General features: G+C 38.1%; 2 protein-coding genes across 2 annotated transcripts; both read left to right on the top strand.

Annotated features, from left to right (window-relative positions):
* Positions 1-381: 381 nt before the first annotated feature.
* LOC306873111 (recombining binding protein suppressor of hairless-like) lies at positions 382-8,292 on the top strand. The gene is made up of 11 exons (XM_079422152.1): positions 382-415; positions 1,235-1,273; positions 1,366-1,461; positions 2,165-2,327; positions 2,438-2,612; positions 2,705-2,842; positions 3,011-3,123; positions 3,232-3,372; positions 3,573-3,728; positions 3,834-3,937; positions 4,824-8,292. Exons 1-11 carry the CDS (start codon positions 396-398, stop codon positions 5,167-5,169), a joined length of 1,491 nt encoding a protein of 496 aa, XP_079278278.1. The 5' UTR covers positions 382-395; the 3' UTR covers positions 5,170-8,292.
* A 3,050-nt stretch (positions 8,293-11,342) lies between these two features.
* Positions 11,343-22,310, top strand: LOC306872334 (stromal interaction molecule 2-like; the record flags this gene model as incomplete). Its single annotated transcript, XM_079420840.1, has 11 exons — positions 11,343-11,474; positions 12,802-12,916; positions 13,018-13,129; positions 15,619-15,734; positions 16,224-16,401; positions 16,857-17,034; positions 17,116-17,277; positions 18,379-18,479; positions 18,688-18,926; positions 19,653-19,836; positions 20,984-22,310. The coding sequence occupies exons 1-11, from the start codon at positions 11,373-11,375 to the stop codon at positions 22,308-22,310; spliced, it is 2,814 nt and encodes a 937-aa protein (XP_079276966.1). The 5' UTR covers positions 11,343-11,372.

Here is a 22,310-nt window from a genome sequence, read left to right as displayed (position 1 = left end):
AACACTTAAACTATTATACTCTTAACTTTTACAGACTTTTAATAACAACATCCTTTTTAACTGTTTATTATTTCCTGGTGTAGGTACCCTAGTTCCCGGGTTTCCCTCCTTCTAGAAATCTTTTTCTCACGGCCCGCGCTGAAAAGGTGCGGTCTCTCTTCCCATCGTGAGAACTTTCACACGCGTTTGGCTGGCAGCCGTCAGCACCGTACTCTCGCGATAATAAGGGACCCGCTCTCATCCGCTCCCATGATAAGCAACCGTGAATTCTCGCGTGACTTCAGAACTTTCCCACGCCTGTGTATTATTTCTCACACGGCCCCTCCCCCTCGTCTGTTGAAGCGGAGTGGGGGAAATCTCGCGATTGTTGGCGTTATTAGAGAGAGTTGGTGAAGATGGCGCCTGTTGTGACAGGGTAAGCAGCGAAATTATCAACCGACGGGGCATGGAAAAGTCACAGCTAAAATAAGTTTTGTCTGTTTAGTGAAGATAATTTGTTTTGGTTTATGTCTTTACACCCACGGCCGCGTGTCTCTGCGCTGCTGACCCGTTTCGGTGCACTTTTGGGTGGTTTTCAACGATGGGCTCTTTTATTCAGTTAGCCGCTTAGCTTTTAGTTAGCTGAGAGATTTTCAGCAGTTTTCCATAAACACTGTATACTGTGGAGAACAAATCTTTAACTGTAAGCACAGTACGGTTGTATTAACGCAGTGTTTTGAATCTTTAACATACTTTAATCTTTAAAAATACTTGTATAATATTTGAGCCAACTTGAGAGTTGGTGTACGAGAGAGAGAGAGAGAGAGAGAGAGAGGGGGCAGGTTAGCAGATGCTAGCCAGCCAAGTTAACGTTAGCTGGTCTAGTGGGTTCATAACAGAAACTGGGAGCTTTCTAGAGAACTCAAAACGGTCTCTTTGTTTCATGTCAGACTTCTCAGTTAAACTACTTTTAACTTAAAAATTGTGTTTTTGTAACGTCCCGTCATATTTATGTAAAATGCTCATATCTATTTCAAAGGCTTATTTTTACTTTGTACTCAAAACCCAGTGATCTGTCTAAATAGACAGATAGGGGCATCTCATGCAAGCTTGAACTTCTTTATCCTGCTCAAAAGTGCAGTGTTTCATGGTAGGCAGATAACTAGGCTGTGACAGTTTTGTTTTTATTATTTTGGAGTGTGGATCAAAGTGATGTTTGAATTTGGTCTTGACTTTGACTTATTTTGTTTTGTAGGAAATTTGGGGAGCTCCCTCAGCCAAAGCGTTTAACAAGGTAAATTCACTGTAAAGTTCATGTGTAATATTTGTTAAACATATATTAGGAAACAACAGCTTAAATAAACTTTGTATTTTGTGGTTTTGCAGGGAGGCAATGCGCAACTACTTGAAGGAGAGAGGAGATCAGACAGTACTCATACTGCATGCAAAAGTCGCACAGAAATCGTACGGCAATGAAAAAAGGTGAGTGATGAATTTTAGCTGTAAACACATGTATGATTAACTGTTTATGTGTATTGTATACAGTAAAGTTAATCAACACGAAATCACAAGTGAGCCTTTTAAGGTTATTATAGATTTTAGGTCTTATAGTGGATGCTTAGTCAGTAAGGAAAAATATTTAGTCCTAGTCTTTGCACATTGTCACAATCACTGTTTACACTTGTTTTTAACATCTGTCTTGAGTAATCAAGCATAAATGTTCAGCTGAGATGCATTGTTTACACCTGTGATTGGATTTCATCTGAAAGTTTCGACCTCTGAATTCATCCATATATGTTAGTTATTTATGTCCTTGCTGTTTTCCCGAAATGCATCGGGATGCATTTATTACATGCATTTCTGATTACTGCAAAATGTGGATCTTTCACATTTAAGTGACCCCAACAGAGATGTTAATGGTTTCATAAATATGACTCTTAGCGCATCAGTCAAGTCTCGCACTGCTATTTTGCTTGTGGAATATCCTGTTTTACTTGTATATTTGACACATTTTGGAAGTAAAATGGATTGTTTCATGTCCACTATGAATCAAGCTTTGGTAATGTCCAGTTGAGCACACTTAGTGTAAATGAAGGTAGGGAGAGCTATATAAAATCAGATTCCTTATACAAGCATCCAAGTGAATTTTTTTTTAATCAATTCAAATACTCTTTGACTCTGTTAGATTCTTCTGTCCTCCACCATGTGTGTATCTGATGGGTTGTGGCTGGAAGAAAAAGGAGCAGATGGAGAGAGAGGGCTGCTCGGAGCAGGAGTCTCAGCCTTGTGCCTTTATCGGCATTGGAAACAGTGAACAAGAAATGCAGCAGCTCAACTTGGAGGGCAAGGTGCTTTATGGATTTTATTTTGGCGAAGCATGTATTGTAACTGCCTTTCTAAAATAACTTCAAGAAGATCAGTGTTCTGGTATCACAACTTTTGTGCTTTGCTTCTGCAGAATTTTTGCACAGCAAAAACATTATACATTTCTGACTCGGACAAACGGAAGCACTTCATGCTGTCAGTGAAAATGTTCTACGGGAATAGCGCAGATATCGGTGTCTTCCTCAGCAAACGAATCAAGGTCATCTCCAAACCTTCCAAAAAGAAACAGTCGCTGAAGAATGCAGACCGTGAGTCAAAAGAATTTCTTGTTTGGGTCACTAAATGAGTATTAATTTGTCCAGAATGTTCACGCAGCTCATTTTAAATGTCTCTTATATAGTGTGCATAGCTTCTGGGACGAAGGTGGCTCTTTTTAACCGCTTACGGTCCCAGACTGTCAGTACGCGGTACCTTCATGTGGAAGGGGGAAACTTCCATGCTAGTTCACAACAGTGGGGAGCCTTCTATATTCATCTATGTGAGTTATTCACCACAAATATACTATATTAAAAGTAGTACCACACAGAGTTAATTACATCTATTGAAAGAATTGTGTAGAAATTACGTATCAGTGTTTTCATTTTTAAAATCTGCTGTTTTTCCTGTTAACTATGAATTGGTAATAATGTGTAATTCTGAATACCAGTGGATGATGATGAGTCAGAGGGTGAAGAGTTTACAGTCAGGGATGGTTACATCCATTACGGTCAGACGGTGAAGCTGGTGTGTTCTGTGACAGGCATGGCTCTACCCCGATTGGTAAGCTATTATCCACTTGATTGTAGATGATTAAAAGGGTTGGGCTAAGAAAATGTGTCCTGTTCAATCGAGGAGTGACATATAGTTTGTTTTTGTGTTTGTGTGTAGGTAATTCGTAAAGTGGACAAGCAGACAGCACTAATGGACGCCGATGATCCTGTGTCCCAACTACATAAATGTTCCTTCTACCTTAAAGATACAGAGAGGATGTACCTCTGCCTGTCACAAGAGAGGATAATTCAGTTCCAGGTCAGTCCACTGGAACTTCTAGAAATGTGCTTTTGCTGCATAGATTTGAAATAATGCCCTATAATTGATGAAAACATGATATATCTGTTAGAATTGCAATTCCTGTTCTCTAAATTAATCTGTGAATTCTCAGCATCTTAATGATTTTAAGGCTCTGTAGCCTTTTAAATGTTAAGTAATCGAAATATTTTCCTTCTCAGGCCACACCCTGTCCCAAAGAAACGAACAAAGAAATGATCAACGATGGGGCGTCATGGACAATCATCAGCACAGATAAAGCAGAGTACACTTTCTATGAGGGGATGGGCCCTGTACCCTCACCTGTCACACCTGTGCCTGTTGTTGAAAGTTTACAGGTAATGCATGACTAAATATTACATAAAACTGTTTTATAATAAAAGAGCATGGACAATCCGTCATAGTATTTGTAAGAAGGTAACCTTGAACCCTCTATGTTGTAGCTGAATGGAGGAGGAGATATTGCCATGCTGGAACTCACAGGACAGAACTTCACACCTAACCTAAGAGTCTGGTTTGGAGATGTAGAGGCAGACACAATGTACAGGTACAACCACCACACCAATTACAGTGCTGTACAGTTCAGCAAATAGAACAGCACCTGGCAGTAGTGAATCATGCACAATTTAATATAAGAGTCCTGGTGCATGTTGGGCTTGTTCATTAATAAAATTGGGGTGTTAATGAAAAGTTGTGCATTATTTTTCTTTTTAGTAAATCATTCATATTTCAAAATAAGCATCCTTGTACATGTTAGTGCATTATGCATAAATGTTTTTTTTTAAGGTTATTATTGGTATTTTGGTTGCACAATAAACTGCATCTGGCATTTAATTCAAACTCTTGTAGGTTGTCTTCATGCCCTATCACATGAAGGAAAGACTAAGAACATTATTTAACACATATATTGTATAGATTTTACTAGCATCTACACAATGTTTATTGGCTTTCTTTAAGCTTCATTGTACATTGCAACTGATACACATATACACACATCTATATTTCTATATCTAAATCTACATATCAATATCTATTTATCTAAAATAAAAAAATGAAACCTGTCAAGTCCATTAAATTTACAATTACCTTGTTTCTCTGATAAAGTCTTTATTGAATGTATACTGCAGCCTTTTTTAAATTAATTCAAAGAATCTAAAGGTGTTGTCAAAAGTACCGACTTTGGTACCAGTCGGTACTGTAATTTTAAAAACGTCCATTTCCCGCTAACATTTGAGTGCTGTTGAGCGGATTCTTAAACGGCACTGATTGGCCATAGTGTTCACGCGCTCAGCAGAAGTCGGTACTTTTTACACTACTTTGCAGATACCCTGTGATATATTAATCTCTATGTGAGCATAATTGTTACAAATGTATTGAGAATATTCATTACATGATTGTCAGCAATTCATAGTTACACGTTCTGTTTCTGGCAGGTGTGGTGAAAGTGTGCTCTGTGTGGTTCCCGACATCTCTGCGTTCCGTGAGGGATGGCGTTGGGTTCGGCAGCCAGTGCAGGTTCCTGTGACTTTGGTCCGTAATGATGGCATCATCTACTCCACAGCTTTGACTTTTACCTACACGCCGGAGCCGGGACCACGTCCTCACTGCAGCGCCGCAGGAGCCATACTGCGGGCCAACAGCAACTCCTCCACCTCACCATCTTCATCCTCCTCATCCTCCAGCCTACTGCTGCAGTCAGCCATCGACAGCCAGGCAGGATACGCAGCAACAGGGAGCGTGTCTTCATCTTCCTCTTCCTCGGCTATGTCTGTCTCCTAACCTGGGAATGTCAGTGTGTGTTTGCGTGTGTGAGTAAGTGAGCCTTTGTGCATAGACTCTCCTGCATAGATTCATGGGATACGGATCACAAAAACGGATAATGGTGCCACAGAGAGAGAAGAAAAGAGAGACAAGACTTCACACAAAGACTGGACAGAGCAAATGAAGATGTCTCTTTTCTACTCTCTCTCTGTCTCTCTTTGTTGCGATTCTTTTTCAGTCTGTTTCCTCACGTCAGGGGAAGTGGCAAAAGAAGTGTGCCGTGGATCAAGATGCCACAGGATCAATGCATTACCCTTACATTAAAAACAACAACAAAAAACACTTTTTCAAAACAAAGCCTTTTCTAAGTAAGTGCAAGCTGGAAGTGGCTTTGAGTGATGTTGTTTTCTACTAAAGGGCTTAATGCACTGTTTCGCAAGGCTTGGAAGAAAAGTTATCATAGTAATATAGTTTTTACGGACCAAGGAATATTATTATTATTTTTATTGATATATAATTTTATAAGCTTTAGCTAAGGTACATTTTTCACCTTTTTCAGTTTTATAACATATAGTAAACTTTTGTTACCAAATAGTTTTGTATATTTCTTGTGAGCGTTTGGGCTCAGAAAGAAAAGGTTCATGCATTTTAAAAGCCTGAACTTATAGCTGCCTTTACTCGTCTTGGCAAATGCCTTAAGTCATCTGGAGTTTCACCAGACCCTTTCTGTTTTGTAATATTTTATGTCATGTATATTGGTCTTTTTCCCATTCTTTTTTTTCTTTCTTTTTCCACTAAACCGAGATGTAATATTGATGCCATTTTTGTGTATTTGGGAGAAGGCGGCTCTTCTACTTTATTTTATTATTTTATTTTTTTTCCTCATATGAAGTCTTTAAAACAAAAGCTTTAACTGACTTTATGCGTTGGCTTCACATAAGCGTAGCCATTGATCTGGGCCTTTTTCATTGGCTATAGATGTTCAAGCTGCCAACATAATGGTAACCTATAAAAATCCCACACCAAATGGCTAACATTTTAGTTGAACATAAACGCACAAAATGCTGTGGTAGGGAAGGACAGCACAGGTCTCGTTTGCATATCATTCACGCTTTCAGTATCACGATTGCTGTTAGTATCAGACTAAAATCAGCATGTAGAAAAACTGCTGCTTTGTTGTCTTGTGGTTAAACCATATAGAGAAGGAATTGTGGGAATTCTGTAAGTACAGTCATGTTACAAGTAGCTTGAATGAATGAAAGTTTGGATTCTCTCTGTGTTTCTAGATAGGGATGTCCAAAATGACATCATCTTTTCAGAATCAACCAATTTAGGGCCAAATTTACAAACTCTCTTTTGGTGTTAAAAAAACTACTGTCACGATTTACTAAAGAGACAGTGAAAAATTGATAAAAAGGCATGGACACTGTTATTTTATGCATTTGTAAGCATTTCCCTTTAAGACACAAAATGAATGGGAAGAGAGTATTTTAGGTTTGTGGTAGTCGGTTAACCATTATTTAACACCCATAAAAGCACGTCTTAACCTGTTTTGCGCTTGATAGTTTTCTTGTGGTAGATCGCGTTGGTCATTGGAAATGATGTGGCTGTGTTTGTATATGTTAATTTGCACATTGTCAGTAGATCACCCACAAAATTTTCCACTCCTGTCAGCGCTTTTATGATATTGTGGTCTCATGCAAATTTAACATAGTAAATCTGGCCCTTAACGGGTTGCCTGACCAGGTTGTCGATTAATCAGTTTTCTAGTTAGCTCACAGTTTTTAACTAAACATGGCATCACTTGTACTGGGATACTCAAATAGATGTATGAATGTGTATGGTTGTACTAAAAAATCTAGATAATCTAGTCAACCTCACTAACTGACTAGCTTGTTTTTGGACCCATCCCTGCTTGTAGTCAACTAGCTTATCTCTGTCAAGCTGAATGGAAAGAACCAGAAAAAGCACTTGTTATCGCACATGCTGCGTGAAGATGTTTGGTTTGTGGATTACAGGAAATGGAATCTTATCCTGCCTTTCATATATTTTGACTTATGAAACTGCAGAAGTGGCACGGCCTTCGTGAGCATCACTGCTACATAAAAATGTGCCCTTTTAAATTGATGTCTTTTTTTTTTTTTTTTATCAAATGTTTAGTACCAAATGTTCACTTCTGTAATAGCTGTAGTCTAAAGCAAACTAAAAATGAGGCCTTAAACCACTACTGCTTAATAACAGGATCTGTTGGTGAAATATTACACTACAAATGATGTCCTCTTGTGAAAAGGGCATGATTATTTGTTTGTACCTTTTTTTCAGTATAATTCACAAAGCAAAATGTCATCTCATTTCTGCTCTTTTTGTGCATCTTAGTTTCTTTTGTACTTTTCCTGCCCCACACAACTCTGTGTGCATCGTCTGATCAGAGAGACACTTGTGAAATATCACGCTCTGGAATTCGCTTTTAATCAGTATGGACTGCATTTTGTTACTGTTTGGGATTTATATAGAAACGGCAGAAGTAGCTCCTCAGTGGTTTTGGTTCTTTTAATTTATCCATTTCTACCATGGCTAATATTGATATGAGTCTAAATGTTGTATTGTTTATTTTATATAACAATATTGTATTCCATTTAATGGTTATGTTAATATTTCTAAATATTTCTTCCATGATTGAGGGAAAGTTACTATGAAACTTGTTTTGTATATCATTATTTTTAAGTAGCCAGGCCATGTTTGGTCTGCATTAGAAACTGTTGCTTTGGAAGAAATAAAAGCCAAAACCCAGTAATTCTTGCAAAGCCATGAACTAGTATCTACTGTGAGCAATTCCTCAATCAGGGAAGAATATTAAAGCATACCTTGTGCAAGTGCCGAAATGGAAACTGACAAATCTAAAGGTCAAATTGTGAAGGTCACGCCTAACTTTTCCACTTTTGTTTTCAGTGTTATCTAGATGTCTTCCAGTGTGTTCGAATCAGATTACCAGCCTTTGCCAAATGGCTACCAGCTGTTCTGGTTTTGAGTGCATGCTCTCTAGCAGATTTGAACTGTATTGGTGCTGTCTAACTCCTAAAGGGCCAGTGTATCTGTTGCTTTTGGAATGGATCACTAAACACTGTAATAGATTCAAAAAGTTTCAGGTTGTTCATTTGTTTTTGCCTTTACGGTGCTACATTGCATAATACACACACCCATCAAGGACGTGCGGTATGGAGATTGCAGTACTGCCCGATGACTACCGTGCGTGTAAAGGGATAATTCTGTCATCATTTGCTCACCCTCGTGTCATTCCAAAACTGCATGACTTTTGTTTTTCTATGGAACACAACGGAATATATTTTAAGGAATGTTTTGGCTGTTTTTGCCAGTACAGTGAAAGTCAGTGGACTAAATAAATTAATTTAAATTGTATACATATAAAGTACACACACACAAAAATGTGGAAAAATTAGCATGTTAATGTTTTTGAAAGAAGTCTCATGCTCACCAAGCCTGCATTTTTTCTCAAATTAAATTGAATTTTAAATACAATAAAAATAGTAATCTTGTGAAATGTTACAAAATAACTTTTCTATATTTGCATCATTTCTGTGTGCAGCCATTACAGTAGTCTTCAGTGTCACATGATCCTTCAGAAATCATTCTGTTATTCTGATTTTTGTGGAAACCATGATTATTTTATTTTTTTCAGGATTCTTTGATGAGTAGAATGTTTAAAAGCATTTAATATAAATTGAAATATTTTGAAATATTGCAAATGTGTATTCTGTGACTTATATATATTTGATACATATTAAAAAGACTTCAGAAGGATCTGAAAACTGCAGTAATGGCTGCTAAAAATTCAGTTTTGCTTTAATTACAATACGTTTTAAAATATAACTTTTAAATTGCAAAAAAATGTCATATTACTATTTCTACTGTATTTTAGATAAATGCAACCTTGGTGAACATAAAAGACTACATTAAAAACATTTTCGATCTAGTTTTCTAGTTTACAAATAGTAAGTCAATCAGATGCTAAAAATAACAGTTACTTGTTGCTACATGCATACATTTTTTATATGATTCATAGTATAAGTGTTTCCAAGAGAACTGTTGGGGAATCCCCAGTTTAGTCATGCAGCACTGCAGAGTAGTGCAGGAAACATTACAGTAGTAGCAGTATGGTGATATACCATTCCGAACATACCCACTGGTTACCACGCTGACTGGTTGCGATACAAATTGAGTCTTCACAGTAGGGAAGTGGATTGACTTACATTGTGGTGTGCCAACAACAAATTGCACCTCAACACCACTAAGGCTCTTGAAAAGATAATTAATTTGAACAAGCAAATCTGTTCTCACTCTAATGGTTATGAGGGATTCTGTAGTTATGGTAAAATCCCATAAATTATTTTCCAAACATCTCCAACACTAACCAGAGGGAAAGAAACATCAAACAGGCAGCTTAAATCACACACACAACCAAGTCCATGTTCAACAAATCAACAAGAACACTGTGCTAAATGATATATCACGAGAAACAGAATGCATTTTTTGCCATTATAGATTGATGACCTCTATATGCTGGCCACCAGGGGCAGAAATGAGATGGTGTTTCTCATATTCACTTTGAAGTGAGTTTGCCCTGAATTACAATGACAGACACCTGTCACTTGTACATGCTCCAAGGGCCAAACGTTTCCCCCACTGCTCGGCATCCACTCGCTAAAGCCCCAGTTTTATTTTTGGACCATATGAGGTTGTTGAGGTGTAACTTGAAACTTTCTTTCTGTTGCTGTTTCTGAGTCTTCAACCATGTTAATCCGATAGGGCTCTAAATTTAATCCTAAAGCCAGGATTGTGTGTGTGTGTTTGTGCATTGAGTGTGTGTGTGTGTGTGTGTGTGTGTGTGTGTGTGTGTGTGTGTGTGTGTTTGTGCATTGAGTGTGTGTGTGTGTGTGTGTGTGAGAGAGAGAGTGGCACTTTACTGTGAAAGCCCTCAAAATTTAAGTTCTTGATTAACACATTAATAAAGATTGCCTAATTTAGTCTAACTGGCATTTCATAATTCTAGAGTTGGATGTAGATATGCTCCTAAAATAAAAAAATATATATTTTTTTGAATAATTTATATATATTATATATATATATATATAATATATTAAGCAGGCTACATTTAAGTAATTTTGTATGAATTGCATTTTTAATAGTTTTGAACAATATCCGTCGTTATTGAATATTTTATTACATGATTACTATTAATGTGTTAATACTGACGTTTCTTGGAGCGTCCAATCACATAAACTAATTAATATTCATATCCCAATTTAACGTCTACCTCTCAGCAAATCAGTTTACTTGGCATGCGCTACGTAATCTAATTAATATGCATGAGTCAAACGCAGTTTAAGGATTAGTGAAGTCGCTGTTGGCGTTAGAAGAGCAGACGCACGCGAAATGCGAGCACACAAAGTTTGGTGACATTTAATAACTAGAACACTTATTATCCAAACGTTCCTAAAGAGAAGTAGCTTCTTCTTAAGTAACTTCGTTCACAAGGAACCCTGCTTTCAGAAGGACTATTCTTTGTCATCGTATTTTTGTTTTGGAAAAGTGGAACACGTTCTTTCATGTTTATTATTCTGTTTACTATGTTTTTCCATTGCTTTGGGATATAACAAGGAAGCCGTTTTTGAAAAACTGCCTTTTTAAATGCTGTGCTCTATAGCCTACTTTGGCGGCTGCAAACAAACATTTCGAACAGTTTGTCGTTTTTTTGTTTGTGATTTATGTTTTTGTGAAATGCTTACACTGTTGCTTTTCTAACCGGTGCGCCAAAGCTTTTCTTGGAGCTGGGGCTGTTTATAGCATCACTATCACGTAACGTTGCATTTGGATGCACGTGTTTTTTAAATCACAGACAGTAAGCGGCACTTGAACCCTGCGATGCATAAGTTCTGCCTCACCATACTGCTCGTGCTGCGCGGACTCATCATCTGCGTCTGTTCCAGCGATGAACCGCAGCACCCTGGACTCTATAAGACCTCAACAGGCACATATGCACCACCAAACATATTCGCTAAACCTAAGAATGCTTACTGCGCATTTTGAAGATCCATGACATTTGTAGTGAAATGGTAACGTGTTGACATTGCAAATATTGGATTACTTAACTCTTCTGTCCATTTTTGATCACAGATCCATGCCTGCAGGTGAGCCCTCCATGTATGACAGAGGCTGACCGCTTCAGCCTGGAGGCTCTTCAGCACATCCACAGAGAGATGGATGATGATCAGGATGGAGGCATTGAGGTGGAGGAGAGTGTTGAGGTAATTAGCATTCACAGATGTTCACAAGAACACAAACACAAGTCCGAAGTTTCCTCACACCTTCATGTGAAACCTGCAGGGTTTCCACACGTCCTGGCCAATGAAGTTTTGTGAAATTTGTAGTCAATCTAGATGAGAAAAGATCAGTTGAAACAGCTGATTAAATATTATATCAACCTATCATAACTATATATTTTTTTAAGAATATTTTTTGAAAGTCTTTAAACAAGAGCTGCACATTTAAACTGTAAAATGGCTTAGTACAATTATCACAAAGGCTGCAATTTTAACTAAACTAAATGCAGGTGCATCTCAAAAAATTAGAATATTGTGAAAAAGTTCCTTTTTTCTTCAGGTGTTCAACTGGGATTAGGACTTGGCTTTCTGCAGACCAGTCAAGTTCTTCCACACTGACTGAATCAATCATGTCTTTTTGAACTGTGCCTTATACACAGAGGCACTGTCATGTTAGAATAGAAAAGGGTCCTGTCCAAACTGCTGCTATAAAATTAGAAGCACACAATTCCCTACAATATCATTATATGCTTTAACATTAACATTCGTACTCAAAGAAATTACTAAAGTAGTCAAACATGTTCATGAGAAGGGGGTGACCCAATACTTTTGGCAATATAGTGTATAAACAGTTCTTTCTGGTCATCAAATCTGATATGAGTGTGATATTAAGAGTCCAACAGAACTCCAACAGCCAATATTCCAATATAACCATGTGCTTAATTATCCTTTCGTCTTATTTTACATTTTGTTGCTGCTAATTGAACAAGTGGTGGGGTAACACAAATGCATTAGTCTGAGGATGTGAAACTTCTAAACTCACACTCAGACTAACAAGTTCAGCTTTACCATTGGTATGTTTGTGTGATGTTTGTGTAAGAGCTGAAGTGTTATGCCAGAGCACCCTTGAGTTTCTCTTCTGAGCCTGTTGGTCAATTTAGAAACACATGTTTCCACCCAGCACCTAAGACAAACTGTTCAGGCTTGGCACTGGGAGAACATAGCAGAGAGGGATGAGTTTCTAAGTAGTGTCCTGAAGTACGTCTAAGTCTCTGGTATTGGGTTACTTGTCCTCGTTGCTATAGATATGGCTTAGGTGGATCGAAGCAGCGAAGAAGCCTGGAATCATGTGGTGCATCTGATTACAGCAGAGACAGATACCAAAATACATTCACAGACACTCCAGCTCTTTTGATCTTGAATGTTTACTCAGCTGTTGTTTTAAGTATGTCACTGCATTTGTAGGATTTGTGTATGTTCATTTAAATAAATTACTCTTGCATTCATATCTCTTCTTTGATTCTTACTGTAGTTCATCATTGAAGATATGCAGCAGCAACAACAGGCAAACAAACACAGTAAACTCCATCACGAGGACCAGCATATCACTTTGGAGGAGCTTTGGAAGGGCTGGAAATCTTCTGAGGGTAAGATGGTCTCCATGATCGAGTCTTGCCATGTTTTAAATAGTAAAATAGTCACTTTCTTCCTCACTTTTGGCTTTTTCACTGCTTTCTTTCACTCTTAGTTCATAACTGGACTCAGGAGGATGTCTTGAGGTGGTTAAGAGAGTTTGTTGAGTTGCCTCAGTATGAAAAGGGCTTCAAAGAGCTGCGTGTCAATGGGAACACCTTGCCTAGGTGAGGCAAATCAAGACTGAACCAAATGAAAATTCAGCCTAGAATGTTTGGATATATATTGAAACATACACTATAGATGTTTCAACAGCATCTAAATTTTCAGCTTTAGAAAAGTAAAAAGTTTTACAAATCCTAATATACTATTTATAAATATAAATCACATATAAATAATTTTTAGCATTTTAATCCTGCCTCTATCCTAAATCAAACCAATTCACAATAGTTAAAAACTTTATAGGCACATCAATTTACAATGCTAATCACTTTAGTTACAATAAACTATTATATAGGCTAGATATTTTTAGCAGCATGATAAATCACAGAAAACAGAATGAAAGCGTTATAGTGCAAAATTAAATAAGTGCCTTAAATAAATGTGATATTACCTTCCAGAAAAAAAAAAAAAAAAGATGATTTAAAATAACTCTTTTCTATTTTAATATATATAGTATCTCACAGAAGTGAGTACACCCCTCACATTTTTGTAAATATTTTATTATATCTTTTCATGTGACAACACTGAAGAAATGACACTTTTCTACAATGTAAAGTAGTGAGTGTACAGCTTGTATAACAGTGTAAATTTTCTGTCCCCTCAAAATAAGTCAACACACAGCCATTAATGTCTAAACCGCTGGCCACAAAAGTGCGTACACCCCTAAGTGAAAATGTCCAAATTGGGCCCAAAGTGTCAATATTTTGTGTGGCCACCATTATTTTCCAGCACTGCCTTAACCCTCTTGGGCATGGAGTTCACCAGAGCTTCACAGGTTGCCACTGGAGTCCTCTTCCACTCCTCCAAGACGACATCACGGAGCTGGTGGATGTTAGAGACCTTGCACTCCTCCACCTTCCGTTTGAGGATGCCCCTCAGATGCTCAATAGGGTTTAGGTCTGGAGACATGCTTGGCCAGTCCATCACCTTTACCCTCAGCTTCTTTAGCAAGGCAGTGGTCGTCTTGGAGGTGTGTTTGGGGTCGTTATCATGCCGAGGGAATCATGCTCTGCTTCAGTATGTCACAGTACATGTTGGTATTCATGGTTCCCTCAATGAACTGTAGCTCTCCAGTGCCAGCAGCACTCATGCAGCCCCAGACCATGACACTCCCACCACCATGCTTGACTGTAGGCAAGACACACTTGTCTTTGTACTCCTCATCTGGTTGCCACCACACACACTTGACACCATATGAACCAAAAAAGTTTATCTTGGTCTCATCAGACCACAGGACATGGTTCCAGTAATCCATGTCCTTAGTCTGTATGTCTTCAGCAAACTGTTTGCAGGCTTTCTTGAGCATCATCTTTAGAAGAGGCTTCCTTCTGGGACGACAGCCATGCAGACCAATTTGATGCAGTATGCAGCGTATGGTCTGAGCACTGACAGGCTGACCCCCCACCCCTTCAACCTCTGCAGCAATGCTGGCAGCACATATGTCTATTTCCCAAACACAACCTCTGGATATGATGCTGAGCACGTGCACTCAACTTCTTTGGTCGACCATGGCGAGACCTGTTCTGAGTGGAACTTGTCCTGTTAAACCGTTGTATGGTCTTGGCCACCGTGCTGCAGCTCAGTTTCAGATTCTTGGCAGAATCTTCTTATAGAGTATGCCATCTTTATGTAGAGCAACAATTCTTTTTTTCAGATCCTCAGAGAGTTCTTTGCCATGAGGTGCCATGTTGAACTTCCAGTGACCAGTATGAGAGAGTGAGAGCGATAACACCAAATTTTACACACCTGCTCCCCATTCACACCTGAGACCTTGTAACACTAACGAGTCACATGACACCGGGGAGAGAAAATGGGTAATTGGGCCCAATTTGGACATTTTCATTCAGGGGTGTACTCACTTTTGTGGCCAGCGTTTTAGATATTAATGGCTGTGTGTTGAGTTATTGTGAGGGGACAGCAAATTATACAAATTATACAAGCTGTACACTCATTACTTTACATTGTAGCAAAGTGTCTTTTCTTCAGTGTTGTCACATGAAAAGATATAATAAAATATTTACAAAAATGTGAGGGGTGTACTCACTTCTGAGATACTGTAAATATATATATATATATATATATATATATATATATATATATATATATATATATATATATATATACTGTATATATATATATACTGTATATATTAAAATATAATTTATTCCTGTGATCCAAAAGCTTACTGTTCAGCGGCCATTACTCCAGTCTCCAGTGTCCCATGAGACTCAGAAATCTGAAAGTTGAAAACTGTCGTGCTGCTACATATTTTTGTGGAAACTGATAACATTTTTTTCAGGATTCTTTGATGAATAGGAAGTTCAAAAGAACAGTATTTATTTAAAATATAGAGCTTTTGTAACATTATAAATGTCTTTCCTTTGATCAATTTAATGCATAACTGCTGAATATAAGAAGTCATTTCTTTAAAATGAATTTTGCTAACATTTGAATGGAAATGTATTTACTTAGGTTTCTTCCTTTGTATTTATAGGATTGCTTCCAATGAACCATCATTTATGAGCACATATCTGAAGATCCAGGACCAGCAACACAAACAAAAATTCAAGCTCAAAGCCCTGGATGTAGTGCTGTTTGGCCCACCTACACGTATGTATACACCACATATATTGACATAGAATGCAATTATTTTGAAATAACCATGTTTCAAACTGTTATACATTCAAGATATGAACATTTCAGTGCCTGATCAACATTAGTTCTTGTTAAAATTAATTATTAAGTCAAATTGCTACACTAAAGAAGCCCCGTTAGCAGTGATTCAATTCCTTGATTGAATTGTATGCTTTAATTTAAAATCAGATCATTAATTGACTGAAGCCACAGTATAATGAAGTCTGATCAAACAGTTGTGGCTTTTTAAATGTCATTCTTAAATATAGCTCTGACTGATGTGTATCATTTAAGCACATGTGAAATCAAATATCCATGCATGCCTTTTGAGAACACAGCAGAATGACTTGCTGAAGGTGTAAAATATATTCAGCAGATATCCAGTCAGCATGCAAAATAAACAGATAGTCATCACGTAATGTTTCATTGGCAGTCTGACTAATATCCCCATGTGCTTGGCTCCAGGACCCCCACATAACTGGATGAAAGACCTGGTTCTGATAGTGTCAGTAGTAATGGGGATTGGTGGATGCTGGTTTGCACAGGTACAGAATAAAGCATCTAAGGTACATATTTCAAAGATGATGAAGGACCTGGAAAGCTTGCAAAGAGCTGAACAAAGCCTCAGAGACTTACAGGAGCAGTGAGTACATCTAGATTTCTGAACATTCACATTTATCAGGAATTTAAACAATTCACCAAAATAAATAAACTTGTTTGATTTGCGCTTGATTCAACAAGTCTCAGTTCATAAGTTTGCATAATTCAGTAATCCAGTAGTAGTTTTACTGGTGGTCTTATAAAAAAAAATATTACCAACCCCAAACTTTTGATCAGTAGTGTTAGCCTATTAGCTTTATTAGTCTATTAGCACTAATATAGACAAATATGGTCCTAAAATAATATCGTCTCTAAACCAAAAAAAAAAAAGATTATATATTTAAAATATAATTAGCTTTTAAACTAGTTCATTTAAATCATTAGGAATCAATTCACTAAAATGAGACTTTCCAACACGTCATACATGAGAGAGTGACATTGAAGAGGATTTTTTTCAGGATCTTACAGCATAAATGCTGCATTTTGAATTTTTAAAAGGTTGGAAAAGGCCCATGAAGAGAAGCGCACAGTGGCTGTAGAGAAGAAGAATCTAGAGGAAAAGATGAGGGATGAGATTCAGGGTGCTCAGGAAGAGGCCAACCGCCTGCACAGACTCCGAGATGGAGCAGTGAGTGAACTCACCCGTCTTTGGTATGCAGAGGAAGAGCTCGAACAGGTAAGGATCTGCATTTCTCAGTGTTATACATTTCCTAACAAGATCCACTACATCCCATGGTTCTCTGGACTCCTTGTACAGGTGCGTGATGCATTGAAGAGGGCCGAGAAAGACATGCATTGCCTTTGGTCAGTTCCTGAATCTTTGCAGCTGTGGCTACAGCTCACCCATGAGGTAGAGGTCCAGTACTACAACGTCAAGAAGCAAAGTGCAGAACAACAACTAGTCATGGCTAAAGATGAGGTATTTTAGAGATGAATGAGTCACAAATGTATTATCATGCATATAATCAAATACACAGTAATTCATATTTTCGGGTTTCAATTGTTTTGCCTTTTGAATTAAAGGAATTGTTCACCCAAAGATGAAAATTTGCTGAACATACTCACCCCACAGGCCATCCAAGATGTAGATAAGTTTGTTTCTTCATCGGAACTCATTCAGAGAAATGTAGCATTACATCACTTGCTCACCAGTGGATCCTTTGCAGTGAATGGGTGCCATCAGAATGAGAGCTCAAACAGATGATAAAAGAATCACAGTAATCCACATGACCCAAGTACATCAATTAACAAATCCATCATTAACACATTTTTAACTTAAAACCTTTGCTTCCTGCTCCTGGAGGCATGCCGTGGGTGGAGCTAAAGAGCACTTGCATGGCAATTGCTAACAAAACAGAAATTTGATGCAGCTTTACTTACCGCCTGCAGTTCCGAATCATGACCAGGATCTTTTATTGCTGGGAACGTTCTATCTTTCAGTATCAAATGATGTGGAAATCCAGTGTCGAACTGGGCCTTGTTTATAAAACACACTTATTTGGAGACATTCTTCTCGAGCAAGTGCTGTGCAGCAGTGCCAAATGAAGCATGCTGATGGGCATGCTCTTGCTCTTGCTCTGGTTGACGTGTCCACCCTGCATGACATAGCAGAGGGCCATGATTGGAGAGAAAAAACCCAAAAAAACTTCTGAATAAACTTGTACAATCATGAAGAGCCACGATCGAGAACCCATTCCACCCAAAAATCCATAATATGGACACTTTAATGATGGAATTGTTTCTTTCAAACACGTAGCTTTTTGCTTCGCAAGACGTTGTTAATTGACAGAATTGGGGTGATTATGTTTTTATCAGCTGTTTGAACTCTCATTCTGATGGCACCCATTCACTGCAGAGGATTCATTGGTGAGCAAGTGATATAATGCTAAACTTCTCCAAATCTGTTAAGATGAAAAAACAAACTCATCTACATATTGGATGACCTGAGGTTGATTAAATTTTTCAGTTTTGTTTGAATGTTTAGAATTGTATTATTCAATCACTTTGTATTTTTGCATAGGCTGAGAAGATCAAGAAAAAAAGGAGTTCTGTGTTTGGTACGCTGCATGTTGCACATAGCTCCTCATTGGATCAAGTGGATCAGAGAATTCTGGAGGCCAAGTAATTTGTTTATTCTTATTTTTAACTTAAGACACTCTGAAGAAATAATGCAAGGAAATATCTTTCACATTGTTTTTCAATATGGGTCCCAAACATTTTTGGGGCTAGTGTATCTATGCTATTTGTCAAATTTAAGGAAATATTTGAATCATGAGTACACTTAGTATGGGCTTACAATGACCTGCATACTGTATGTATTTTATTAAAGGAATGCACTGGCAGAGGTGACTGCTTGTCTAAGGGAGCGTTTGCACCGCTGGCAGCAGATTGAGAGCTTGTGTGGTTTTCCTGTGATGAAAAACATGGGACTACCCAGTCTCACCGCTACACTCTACCCAGACCCCAACTGGATGCTAATGTCCCGGTCTGCAATGCAGTCCTATCAAGTGCCTGTTTCGGTGGAGGACATGGAGGAAGAAATACCCCAGATTATACCACAGATTCCTGGTTGGTACTTGGGCTTTTTCTTTCTTAGTTGAATGTGTTTTCTTTCTTCTGTTTTTATATACATTAAACAAAGTGAGATTAATATGTCAGCCGATCGGATTTCAATTTAATATTAATCAGGACATTTTATGCACGGTATCGAAAAAATAGCTAATAACACATTACAGCACTTAGTTCACCCAAAAATGAAAATTCTGTCATTAATTACTCACCCTCATGTTTCAAACTCATAAAACCTTCATTAATCTTTCGGAACACAAATTAAGATATTTTTGATGAAATCCGAGAGCTTTCTGATTCCACGTCATGGTACTCTTGTGAATGGTTGCGGAGACTGGAATGGAAGAAATTGTTGAATAAAGTTGTTATTTATGTTTTCTTTGCGCACAAAAAGTATTCTCATAGCTTCATAAAATTAAGGTTGAACCACTGATGTCACATGGACTATTTTAACGATGTTCTTACTACCTTTCTGGGCCTTGAACGTGGTAGTTTCCTTGCTGTCTGTGAAGGGTCAGAAAGCTCTCAGATTTAATCAAAAATATCTTAATTTGTTTTCCGAAGATGAACCAAGGTCTTATGGGTTTGGAATGACATGAGAGTGAGTAATTAATGACAGAAATTACATTTTTGGGTGAATTATCCCTTTTAGTAATTTCAGTGTTAAATTACTCAATGTTTGATTATTGAAACAGGCATTAATTATTCATATATTTTACTTTTCAGTCACAGTTGCACCTCTAAAATGTTCTCCACGGTCTCTGGTTCGCTCTCGCCGATCGGGGCATATTGTGCCATCACCTGTCATCGTATCACCTGACCCAGACCTCTTGATTCCCATACGAACTCCACTACGCAGATATGGAGATGAAGAAGAAGAGCATATCAAATGTTCCCCTCTAGTGAAACAGTATGTCAGCCAGGCATTTTGTTCTTTGATTTTGCATTTCATAGAAAAGAGCAGCTCAGAGATTCTTAAAAATACTTTACTATAAAGTTCAATTCATTAATATTACTTAAAGGATTAGTTCACTTTTAAAAAAACTTTTGCTGATAATTTACTCACCCCCATGTCATCCAAGATGTCCATGTCTTTCTTTCTTCAGTCGAAAAGAAATTAAGGTTTTTGATGAAAACATTTCTCCATATAATGGACTTCAGTGGGACCCAAATGGTTCAAGATCCAAATGACAGTTTCAGTGCAGCTTCAAAGGGCTTTAAACGATACCAGACGATGAATAAGGGTCTTATCTAGCGAAACGATCGGTCATTTCAAAAATAAAAAAAAAAGTTTAAGTTTTATAAGCACAAATGCTCGCCTTGCTCTGTTCTGTGATGCGCGTTCGTGATGTCACGTAATACGCAATTACGTTGAAAAGGTCACGGTTGACGTGAAATCCAAAATTTTCTTTTAGCCTTTTTAATATTAAAACACCCAGGATACGCACACGAAATGGGCATTTTAAACGATAAACTGAAACAAAGACATTTGAATATGTGTATATGGTCCTCCTTTCGCACATTTGTAAACACTGACTCGGTACTTCCGCCTACATCAAGCGTGACCTTTTCAATGTAATTGCGTATTACGTGACGTCACGAACGCGCATCACAGAACAGAGCAAGGCGAGCATTTGTGCTTATAAAACTTAAACTTTTTTATTTATTTTTGAAATGACCGATCGTTTCGCTAGATAAGACCCTTATTCATCGTCTGGTATCGTTTAAAGCCCTTTGAAGCTGCACTGAAACTGTCATTTGGACCTTGAACCGTTTGGGTCCCACTGAAGTCCATTATATGGAGAAATGTTTTCATCAAAAACCTTAATTTCTTTTCGACTGAAGAAAGAAAGACATGGACATCTTGGATGACATGGGGGTGAGTAAATTATCAGCAAAAGTTTTTTTAAAAGTGAACTAATCCTTTAATGCATTAGGTATCATGAACTAATCATAACCAACTATTTTTTTTTACAGTATTTATTAACCCAGGTTAATTTTTTTTATGAATATAATTTTTTGGGAGAACATTTGCTGAGTGTCCGTTTCTCTTACAGGGAGTCTATGGAAACATCTTCAGATACAGATTCTATCGGGTCCTCCATCAGCAGAATGTACAGCACCCTAGATGTCCCATCTCGGAGAAAATATATTTTCTCTGATAAAATGCCCCGAAAGATCTCCCTGGATGAACAAGACGACAGTCCCTCACGAAAAATCTCGGAGGAGGAGATGGAAGAGTCTTTGTTAGTGAATAACACCTCAAGGAAAGCTTCACGAGACGAACTGGACATTAATACTCCATCAAGAAAGACATCTAGAGATGAACTAGAGGCCTCTGTGGACCCTCCTAAACAACTGAGTAGAGGAGAAACTGAGGCCAGTGTTGACTCAAGGAAATTACCCAGGGATCTACCTTTCGATTCCACAATGAGATACTACTCTACAGAAAAGATGTCTCCAGCAGCGATCAGCATGGATGGTCAGAGACAACGATCACTCAGAGACAGAAAAGATCATATGGACAGCATTTCTAGAGTGATACCAAAGGCAGAACTTGATATAGAGTCCACAAGTGGAACTAGATATTCAGATGCCTTGAACACTTCCATTAAACACAAAGAAAACTGGGATTTTCCATCCAATATCCAACGAGGGAAAGTGTTTAGGGAAAACGCCTTTGATGCCACCTTTGATAGTTCAGTGGAAAGCTCTAAAAGATTTATGTTAGGCAAAACAGATTCATCCAAAGACATCCCTTCACGAATGATGGCACAAGATGAATTTGATGTGCCCATGGATTTGGAAAGACTCAAAATAAGAGATATTTCCATGGATATTGCTTCAAGGAACATATTAAAAGATGAGTTTGAGAGAAGCAAGTCCTTTAAAGAGAACAGGGATATCCGCATGGAAATTCCCTCAAAAAAAATCTCTCGAGATGAACAAGAAGTCGCAATGGAGACACAACGAATACAACGCACGATAGACAGCTCTGTGGAAACTCCCATTGTTAAAATACAGAGAGAGATGGTGGGTATATCCGTGGAGGCTCCAAGGCGCAAGATATCGCAGGAGGAGTTTCTGGTTGCAAACTCAGGACAGTTTGGCCCACCTGACCTCACCGTTAGTTCCATGATGCTCTGGAAACCAGCCTCCGGCTCGCTCAGCACACTAGTGTATGACGGCATTCTAGAAAAGTCCTACGAGAACCCTCTCATGCCTAGTCCTGGGAATCTCAGTCATGCGGCTTCAGTGTCTTCCTCTTCCCAAAGCCTTCTTGGAAATGAAGGTCAATCAGTCAATTTGTCTTCTTCTGAATCTGGCAGTAAAAGCAAGGCGGTAAAAACCAAGCTCAAGAATATATTCAAAAAGAAAAAGTAA

This window comes from Barbus barbus (assembly GCF_936440315.1).
Source record: "Barbus barbus genome assembly, chromosome: 7".
NCBI lineage: Eukaryota > Metazoa > Chordata > Actinopteri > Cypriniformes > Cyprinidae > Barbus > Barbus barbus.
Note: the sequence above shows the minus strand (reverse complement) of the source record. Positions and strands in the feature narration are given on the sequence as shown.

Bases quoted from the DNA above. Each gene is read 5' to 3' on its own strand.
- LOC306873111 (XM_079422152.1), top strand. From the start codon at position 396: ATGGCGCCTGTTGTGACAGG. The intron at 1,274-1,365 runs GTAAATTCACTG...GTGGTTTTGCAG, and splicing joins CAGCCAAAGCGTTTAACAAG to GGAGGCAATGCGCAACTACT. The intron at 2,613-2,704 runs GTGAGTCAAAAG...TCTCTTATATAG, and splicing joins GTCGCTGAAGAATGCAGACC to TGTGCATAGCTTCTGGGACG.